Below are 10,647 nucleotides of genomic sequence, written 5' to 3'. Positions count from 1 at the left end.
CGTGGTTTTTGTATTAGACCCGTCGTCCATTTATTTGTAAGTCAATGATGACGAAGGACGATTTTGTCTCTTAAGTGTCTCGTGATGCCTAACCTCTTGAGTTGATTATGAGCGTCATCCAAACGCCGTTGCAGCTGTTCTGCACGGAGCTCAGCCTCTCTCGCTGCTGTCGTCAGCTTTCGTTCGCCTAACTCGCGACGGATTTGCATTTCTGATAGTTCCTCTTGTTTCGCCTGCAGAAAAATATTTGGTTTAATTATAAATCCCTCGGTTTGTTATAATTATTAATACCATTGATCAATAAGTCTAGAGGATTGCGAATCGACGTAAGACAGCGTAGTTGGGAATTTAGTACCTATTGGTTACACCAGATGGCGGTTTTAAGCTTTCATCGTCATGGGATCCAGTTACCAGCAATTGTAAACGACATCAAGTATCGCCCGACAAGTCGCCGGATGTTGTGAGTGTTGTGTGTCGGTTTAGTGAGAACCCTAGTGCACAAATAAATAATGAAGATCAAGTGCGGGTAGTTAGAAAATGCTGACTGACTCTTCAGTCCCTTCGAGACCATGGACGTTGCAATATGTCTGAAACGTCGAGGTAAATAAAATACGTTTTAAACGTGATTAAGTCCCAAATGAATAATCAAATAATGTGCGAAAATCTCGAAACTTTAAATCGAAGTATTAAGAAAAGGTAGTAATTCTTGAATATATACTCAGTGCCAGATGCCACAGGCGACCAGCCATCCTGACGGTCACGCCATCTATATTTTAAGGCGGAACTTTGACCTATTTCAGAGTTACGATCTGTAGTATGGAGATTAGCAATCTTCTTGAGTTGGTACATACACGTTAATACAAAAATCGATCACATAGAAAAGTACGTAAGGTCTGCTGATTTTTCTTTTTAGTTCCCCATCATTAAAATAAGGCCTTTATATGAAGCATGGGAATTTTTTCTTTTTTTTTTCTGTTATTTTGTAAAAGCTTATATTTTCACCCAGTATAAACTCTTATAACCTTCAATGCTTTACGCAGTTCCTTGATATCAGCTTCCTTGTTCTCCAACTTAATGGTGAGAGTCTTGGTCTCCTCCAGCTGCTTCTTCACCAGTTGAGCTCGTAGTACCACTGGGGGTGTAGGCTGAAAAATTTTAGAAGGCTGGAATATTTATTCTCATACAATGCACCAGTCGAGAACGTTGTACGTCGGCGAATGCATGTCCAATTGCTAACGCTTCCCGCGCTTTATACTGATGTGGATATTTTTGTTTGCGGTATGCTGATGCATTTAATTTATATATATATAATATTCGGAATAAGGTCAATTCGAAGGTGCACCCATACAAACAGTGTTGCAACGTTTGTATGGAATTACCCTACTTGTTTATTTTTCATAATATCAAGTGACGGGATGAACAAGTCGTGCGCCTGATTGTAAGCTACACTCCTGTCCATAACAGTTGCAGTGTCACTCAGAGCTTTAAATCGCAAAAATCTGAGGGGTACTGCCACTGCACCCGTCACCCTGAGACATAAGTTGACAAGTCTCATATGCCTGTAATTTCACCAGCACCCTTACCCTTCAAACCCGGAACACAGTAATGCTCGCATTACTGCTTGGCGGCAGAAATAGGTAAGGTATTCGAGCTCTTCTGCTATATTACATTATGGTAATACGTTACCTTATCTTGATGTACATTAGTAAGCGACATCATGTCGTACTCCTTGTCCTGAGCGACAGTGCAGAGCTTGGTGACGTCAGCAGATACTTGTGAAAGGGAGTGCTTTATCGACTTCACTGGGCCGTGGTCGTCCTTTGAAAGAAATAATAGTGTTGCTTTTAATAGAGACTCAAAATGTTCCAATCACAGTACAATAAATACAGTGAAGTGCTTAGTTTACGTGCTACGTGTGCCTACAGTACACGAAGTTCCACATATTTCCATTTTCGCTTTGTACTTTATGGTCGTGTCAATTATTTCGCGTGAAACCTCAAAAATCGTTGAAAAATGCCTTATTTTGCAACTTTGGAGTGCAAAAATTATAGACGCACCGGTAATGTTATCTATGGTGGTGTTTCATGTCGTTGTTAAGTGTTATTTTATTTAATTTTAAAAAATTTTCAATATTAGACAGATAAAAACTTTATTCAGTTCCATGGCAAATTATCTACACAGGATCCACTAAAGGTAACACCATAATTATTATTATATTGAACCACTTAAAATAACATTTTTTAATAAGAAAAGGAACATATAACTACACAATAACTAATTAAAGTAAATAGTTTTGGAAGTCGTGGTAGTGAAAAGTCGCTGGCTCAGCATAAATGCCGCGGTTTCCCACGACACTGGTGTTCTGCCAGAGCCGTGTTTACAGAAATATTCTGTTTATGGTAATATTTTTTTTAGCAGATACGTAAGTTTAAACCGCTGCAATACGGTCGCATCTTTTTTGAAGAACTAAGTAAATAATTCGAATTTTCCATGCTACTCGTAGTCGATAATCGTTCGTCGTGGTTTAGCTATTGACCGCTAGATGGCAGCACAATAATTGAAATTTCAATATAAAATATTGCACTTTCAACGATATGCCATCAGCGTAAAGTTTAAAGTATATTAACAGTTCAGAATCTGTCAATCATTACCTGTATTTTGACGACAGCGGTTCTGGTAGTAATCGCTGCTTAAAGCATTTCCATTGTTTTATTTTTTCAACATCATTAATGACATATGACCATAAACCGTAACATACCGGGCTTATTATAAAATGTTACAAAAAAAATAGCTTCAACAGGTCACGCTTACACCACAGCCACCATTGCATGATAGTGACCTCATCCATAATAGTGACATACTTGAGAAATTGGCAAAAACAGCTTCGTAGGGGAACAACACACAGCACACTAAAAAATACCTCACACTAAAAAAAACCTATCACAATGTGTTAAGTAACAAGATTTATATAAATAGTCAGTAAGGTTTTATTAAATTTAGTTTATCACTAACAAACTCGTCTCTAACGATGTAACATTCCGCCACTGCTTTTTTTTTGTGGTACCATGTGACTGGACGAACAAGTCGTGCGCCTGGTGGTAAGCGGCACGCCTATCCATAACAGTTGCAATGCCACTCAGAGCTTTAAATCACAAAGATCTGATGGATACTGCCACTGCGCCCCTCACCCTGAGACATAAGTTGACATGTCCCATGTGCCCATAATTTCACCAGCATCCTAACCCATCAAAACCGGAACGCAGTAATGCTCACATTGCTGCTTCGCGGCAGAAATTAGCGCCTTAATGCCAGCGGAGACGGCGCACCCACCTGCTGGAAGACCTTGTCGACGGCGGCGGCCCACAGCGTGTAGAGCGCCGCGTGCGGCAGCGGCGCGCCCTCGCCGCGCTCGCCCGCCGTGGCGGCGCAGGCGGCGGCGCCGCGCGCGCACAGCGACGATGCGCGGGCGCAGCGCCACAGCGCAGCGGCGCTCTCGCCGCGCAGGCGGTCCACCTGCGCGCCGTACATGCACACGTCGACTTTTAGATGGATTATTCAATTTCAATTTTAAAAAAAAGGACTTATGTTCCAAATTATATAGTCCTAATAAGAATTAATATTTTTTTTTACTCTTTCTATTACACATCTTCCTCTTTTTATCCTTTTATTACTACCTCACATTGTTTGAGAAAAATATTATACATGCCTCGGCGGGAACGGGGATTGCTTGACTCGTATTAATACAAGGCCTCGTTGGCGCTCGCCCTTGTAACTCATACTCGTCCAGTAATCCCTTACTTCCCAACCTCTGCAATAATGTACTATATCTTGAAGCACATAGAGAAAATTGTACGGTCTGGCAAAAGTATCTAAACCTGGTGGTAACTGGTAACACTACTTACCATAATGTTAGGCAATACAGCATGTAGCTTCACTCCAGGTGGAAGACGTCGTCGAATGCTCTTCAATTGCTGTTGCAAAGTACTGGTCGAACTTTTTATGTGCTCGTGAAGCTGACCCAGCTCTTGTTGGTGGTCTGAAGACTGGAAGAATTAAAAAAAATATATAAACTACATTATAAGTTAAAGAATATACCTCTTAAACGAGTGAAACTTTTGAAATATTGGGCATTATGTTTCTGAGGACCTCAAAGATATTGAGCGAGAACTTAGGGCGCTAGCGGCTAGGTGCAATATGCTGGCCCACAGGTTCGCGCGTTATAGTAGCGAGGTCAAGATAACGTTATTTAAAGCTTACTGCCAAACGTTCTACAGGAGCGCCCTGGACCAGATATTCCAGAAAAAGAATGGACTCTTTCTTTGTACAGTATAAAAACGGCTTCAGAGTGCTTTTGGGAATACCGCGTCAGTAAAACTAACAAGTGGACCTATGTTGTCTTAAATAAAAAAACTATCTACTACTACTATCTGTATCCCAACTGTTTGCACTGCGGGTACTGGATGAAGAGGAATTGCAGCGAATATTGCCGGACTCGTATAACGACATTTTCAACGAAATTTTTTTATTGACAAAATATCTGGAATCAGCGCAAGGAGATCTACAACCCCCTATAAGCGGTTTTTGTATATCTTATTTAGTTTCAGTTTTATTGTTAAGCAAAATCAGCGCGCAACTGAAATTAAAAAAAGAAACTTTAGATGCCAATATGGCGGAAGTAACCAAACTGCAAAAGCATTATAGTCTGTTCCAATCTGTAGGAAACATACATCGAGTATATAAACAGAAATAGAGAGGAAAAAGGGCCATCCATTACTGGCAACTCATCAAATAAATGGGTCTTAATCACTTTTAAATATCAACTCTCGTTTGCGCTGAAATCACAAATTAGAAAGCTAAAATAGTACAGCGCTAGCAACTGACCTATGTGGACGTCGCCTTATATTCCAAAAATATTCTGTATTTATTGTAATAAAGATAATGTCTCTAACAATGGGGGCTGTTCCATTCGGTGGTGTGGTAAAAACAGTAAAACATCTAATTACAAAACAAACGGACTCACATTTCATCGGTAATTAAATATGTAATTTTGCAATTTTCGTCCATTATAGCAAAGCTCAAGTTAAACTGGTCGATTGACGTGAAACGATTGACAGTTTTCAAACAAATTAAATTATATTTCGTCCACGAAAGTTGAGATACGCTATTTTTAATAAACCGTGTCTTTTTTTTCATAAAAAATAACTTTTTTTTTTCAACTGTCCAGATACCGTGTTTAGCGGTCAACATTCGTAATACACCGGTAAGGTCATTTCAACTCAAGGCCGTATAACCGGAATCCGTCTTTGTTTTTTTGTAGACACATAAAATTTGACGTATTACGCCTAGTAGATAGTATAATGGGTGTTAGCACGGAAGAATTATGTAGTTTGTGGGTGTTAGATTAGCAAATCTCGGGTTTAATTCTTGGCCAGACGAATTTTGAATACAAACTAATATCTCTAAACTATGGGGGGCTGTTCGATTCGGTGGTGTGGGAAAAACAGCAAAACATCTAATTACAAAACAAACGGAATCACATTTCATTGGTAATTAAATATGCAATTTTTTAATTTTCCTCCATTATAGCAAAGCTCAAGTTAGAGTAGTCCATCTGTAGTGAAACAATTGACGACACCCGTCAATTGTTTCGAATTCGGGCTGGCCCATCGGAGCGCAGTTGTCACCGTCATGATTTGGCAGAATACTTTTCAAACAAATGAAATGACATTTCGTCTTTATTTCCGGTTACATTTAGTTTATAGTTTATATTTATTTTATTTGAAAACAAAAAATAAACAAAACTGTTTAGTTAAAATTCTGTAGTGAAGTCGATTTATTGAGTGATTGCACTCAATAAATCGAATAATAAACACTTTCACGTATATTGCGAAGATTTCGACTCGATATATCATCACTTTTTCCAACAATATTCATTTGAATAGCATCGTAAAATCGTATTTGAAAAATTGTATTCGAAAAGTGAGGTTATTTTTCAAATATGACTTCTATGGTTGCCTAATGCTGCACACAAAAAAAACATTGGGTACATTAAATTAAGGTTTTTGTAATTGATTGGTAAATCGAAAATTTCAATCGCAATCGAAATATTTTTTAGGATGCTATTGGGGCTGCCACGATTTTGCAGCGCATCAGGTATGTTCGCGGACGCGCGTATTGATAGCTTCAGCGCGATTATTCAGAAGAGAACCGCCTCCCTGATGCGTCGCGTGCGTGGCAGTTCCAATAGCCTAGTTCGTTTGATCTAGGAGAACCCTGTCAGTGAATTGTGGAAGCACTGGAACTCAGTCCACATGGGTTCCAGGGGTTTAATTTATAAGTTACTGTAATATTTCGCAAATTTAGTACTAACATAGGTTGTAAGAATTTTTTTGTAACTAACACTAATATGGACTATGTCTGAAATAAACTTTTTGAATTTTGAATTTGAATTTGAAAAGGTGTAAGGATTTGAAGGAGGGTTTCATATTGAGATTTCGGAAATTTAAAATATGCTTTTGTAGGTTATGTAAGGAAAATCGCTAGTATGACTCAATTAAACATCCATCACTAAGCCGTCTCCGGACGGGTTAGTGATTTGTTTTATAACTTTAAAATGGATTGAAACGAAGTACAGTTATAACAATGAGAGCAGTATTCTTCAGAATGAAATATGACGTAATGAAGGAACTGACCTGCAGCACATGCTCCAGCGCTGTGGCGTCGGCGTACAGCGCACGCGCAAGCGCGTCGAGCGCGCTGCAGGCGTGCGCCACGCCCTCGCGCGTCACGGCTGCGCCCTCCACGGCCGACAGGTTCAGCGCCGACCACATGGCCGACAGGTACGTCCAGCAACGTTCTATGCCTGGTTATGTGCAGAACCATGGACTAATAACTGAGAGACGAGAGAACTGCTAACCGCGATACAAGACAGCGTATTTAGTACTTTTTGTTTCGTAATATCATCGAGTATATAACCAGAAATAGAGACGAAGTGTCATTTAATTTGTTTGAAAACTATTCTGCCAAATCATTACTGTGACAATGCGCTCCGATTGGCCAGCCCGAATTCGAAACAATTGACGGGTGTCGTCAATAGTTTCACTTCAAATCGACCAGTTAACTTGAGCTTTGTTATAACGGACGAAAATTGCAAAATTACATATTTAATTGCCGATGAAATTTAAACCCGTTTACTTTGTAATTAGATGTTACGGCGACGTACACACAGGTCTACACAACACAGGTACACACAACGGCCCAGATGTACTATTTCAGCTTTCTAATTTGTATTTTCAGTGCAAACGAGAGTTGATATTCATTAGTGATGTATCACTGATGAGTTACCAGGAATGGATGGCTCTTATTTCGTCTCTGTTTCTGGTTATAATTATACTCGGTGTATAATATCAAGTGACGGGACAAACAAGTCGTGCGCCTGATGGTAAGTTACACGCCTGTCCCTAACAGTTGCAGTGCCACTCAGAGCTTTAAATCGCTGAACCTTACCCTTCAAAACCAGAACACAGTAATGCTGACATTACTGCTTGGCAAGGTGGCAATACTTCCCTGGACGAACTCTTTCACAAGGAGGTCCACTGCTACTAATTGGGTTTTGATTGGGTTTTCAGTCAAAGCGGGTTTCAGAAATACGGAATTTGGTATAATTCCATACTTATTACAAATTTCGATGAAAAAAGATCTGTTTTAGGCATTGACTTACAAATAAATGGACGACGGGTCTAATACAAAAACCACGAAAAAAATGTCCCAAGTCAACCTATTTAAACGTAGTGACATGTAAAGGAATATGAAAAAGCTAAAACGTTGAATTTGAATTGTAATGTCATCGCAGTACTGTCTAATTTTGTTTGCTTCGCTGTCAGTCGAACAAACGAAGACTAAAGCGTGAATGACGCTCTGTATACGATTTTAACGCCCTATAAGTTCGGACACTTTTTAGCGCGGACCCGACGTCCATATAATTGTAAGTCAATGGTTTTAGGCGAAAAAGAGGCAAGTCCACACAATAACTACCTTTCAATACTGTGAATTCTCTTGGAAGTAAGTATTCGTTCCAAATAAAACTCTATTACATACCGTCAAGGTTGCAGTTTTCATCCAACTCGTTTCCTTTAAGCAAATGCGCGGCCGCATCTAGCGCTCGTTCCTGCGCAGCCGCATCGGGTAAGGCACTGGCGGCACGCAGTAATGTTTCTGGGGGACAGCTGTCGAGTGCCTCGATCCACATTGACACTATGCACTGGGGGTAAAAGAGAGTTCTTATTGACAACGTGAAAACGAAAGAAATAGCAATATGACCTCGGAGAGAAAGAGACAGCGATATATTGTTATTGCAGTCACAAAACGCCTAGACATTTTACAAAAGCTTTTTGTTTTATTCAAATTGGTTTTTTATTGGCGGTTTGATTATCGGCCTTTTTTATTGGAATTACATCTATTTGCCAAGTTTTATTCAAATCGGGTAACGGAAAGTGGGCAAAACTGGGTTCATCCCCTGAGTTTCTCACCCTTAGAGGTGGAATATTTTCTTCACATTTAAATGGGACCATTATTGAGGTACCCTCTTTCCAACAAAAAAAGAATCATCACAATCGGTTCACAAATTTTAGAGGAGTTATGGCATCGAATTGAGAACCTCCTCCTTTTTTGAAGTCGGTTGATAAATATTTAAAATTATACCCCTTATTCGGTATAAAACATGTAATATATAAGGTGTTATCACTTTTGTGACATAAATACATATATTCGTTGATGATTGGTACCCTATCAAATTCAAATAATTTATTTCGGAATATTACATCCATATTATTATTATACAAAATTTAAAGCGCACACAGACATTACGTTAGATAATTAAATAAAATAAAACAAAATCACGTTCAAACAAAATAAATTAAATCAAATTAAATACAAATGAAATTAAATCAATAAAGAACAATAAAATAAAAACAAACACTAGATTTAATTGCATAATAATAATAATGAATCATGCACTATGCTTTCTTATAACAACTTTTCTAAAGATTTGGACTTATTCTCCCATAGTCGCTATACTTATTTAAATATTTCTAAGGAAAAGCTATTTATGTTGGATATTTAAGAATCTCATTGTTTTTATGTACGTGTAACATGATTTTTGGCTACTGTTTTGAAATGCAATTTTTTTATTATTATGCCCAACCCGAATTGCCTTGAAACGTTAAAACAGTCGGAAAAGACCGCTGATGATGTTAGAGACAAAGGGAAGGATCGTATAATGAAAGAGGATAAGAATGAAAGGTTGCGTGAGCAACAGGACCAGGTGTGTTGACACGCAGTCGAGCTCGTCTGCTTGGGTTTATGCCAGAAGTTGATTAAAGTTAAAGTAGGCTTAATACTCGTATTTCTCTTTGTAATGAGGTACTTAGATTTGTATGTGTAGTTATTAACTGCTATATGTTGGCAAATGTATAACGTCAAATAGGTACTACGAGTATAGTCTAATAATATGTATAGTTAATAAATTAAGTGCACTATTTAGTTAAGTTGTCAAAATTATGAAAAGTATAGTTCTAAAAAAAAATTTAATTAACGTTCGTTGTATCACTTGTTTTATTTTTGCGAAAGAGGATCGTGTAGTATATTTATGAAGGTATTTTTGTGTAAAGTGATATCATTGTATCATTTCGTGTACTGAGGGTGATTTTGAATAAAACAGTGCTTAACCAACATTCGTGTGTTTCACTACATTTAATAGTCTGTTAATTTGTATGTACTTTATTTATTTCACAAATGCTTCTTCAAATTCTGTAGCTATGTCAAAAATAAATAAACAAATTATAAATGTGTAATAATACTAGTACTTTTTAACCGATTTCAAAAACGAGGAGGTTCTCAATTTGACAATATTCTTTTTCATGTATGTTACACGACAACTCTGTGTTATTGGAGTAGTGAACCAATTTTGATGATTCTTTTTTTTGTTGGAAAGAGGGTACCTCAACAATGATCCCATTTAAACTTGAAGAAAATATTCCACCTCTAAGGGTGGCTAACTAGGGGACAAATACGCTTTCGCGCACTTTTCGGTAACCGCTTTCAATAAAACTTGGCAAATATATGTAATTTCACGAACTTTTGAGGTCGGTTTTACGTTTACTAAGATTATTTACATTCAAGTTTAAAGGGACCTTAATTTCTGTTTTAGGCTCTCCTGTAATTTTTTCTCTAAATCGCTTACTAGAGTTTGCTACGGAGCAGCCGCTGCTGCTAATACAATTTACCATACCTGTATCATATGCAGCTGGTACTCCAGCTGGCACCTGAAGCTGTACTGCACAGCCGTATGCGTCTTGGTCACCACTTCTCGATCCCATACATTAACAGCTGGGAATCTGTGGCAAAAATTAAAATATGCGATTGTATACTAATTGTATTATAGTTACATTAATTTTTAACTCCTGATGCAATAAAAGGGACGAACAAGTCTGGTGGTAAGCGACACGCCTGTCCATATGAGTTGCAGTTATTTATATCGCAAAGATCTGAGGAACACTGCTACTGCGTCCGTCACCTTGAGACATAAATTCACAGTTCCATGTTGTATATATATATATATATATATATATATATATATATATATATATA

At 38.1% G+C, this 10,647-nt stretch overlaps 1 protein-coding gene across 1 annotated transcript in view; it reads right to left on the bottom strand.

Annotated features, from left to right (window-relative positions):
- Positions 1–41: 41 nt before the first annotated feature.
- The window catches only part of LOC113229174 (dynactin subunit 1-like), a 32,666-nt gene continuing 22,060 nt past the window's right edge, over positions 42–10,647 (bottom strand). The window contains exons 10-17 of the mRNA XM_026462692.1: positions 10,289–10,394; positions 8,098–8,260; positions 6,693–6,862; positions 3,903–4,043; positions 3,331–3,513; positions 1,687–1,818; positions 1,023–1,145; positions 42–233 (exon numbers count right to left, since the gene is read on the bottom strand). Coding sequence (XP_026318477.1) covers positions 42–233; positions 1,023–1,145; positions 1,687–1,818; positions 3,331–3,513; positions 3,903–4,043; positions 6,693–6,862; positions 8,098–8,260; positions 10,289–10,394 — 1,210 coding nt within the window. The remainder of the gene's footprint in view (positions 234–1,022; positions 1,146–1,686; positions 1,819–3,330; positions 3,514–3,902; positions 4,044–6,692; positions 6,863–8,097; positions 8,261–10,288; positions 10,395–10,647) is intronic.

The sequence above is a fragment of the Hyposmocoma kahamanoa genome, unplaced genomic scaffold (genome assembly GCF_003589595.1).
Source record: "Hyposmocoma kahamanoa isolate Upper Pololo Valley unplaced genomic scaffold, ASM358959v1 289, whole genome shotgun sequence".
Classification (NCBI taxonomy): Eukaryota; Metazoa; Arthropoda; class Insecta; order Lepidoptera; family Cosmopterigidae; genus Hyposmocoma; species Hyposmocoma kahamanoa.
The sequence above is the reverse complement of the archived record's forward strand: the minus strand, read 5'-3'. Positions and strand labels throughout refer to the sequence as shown.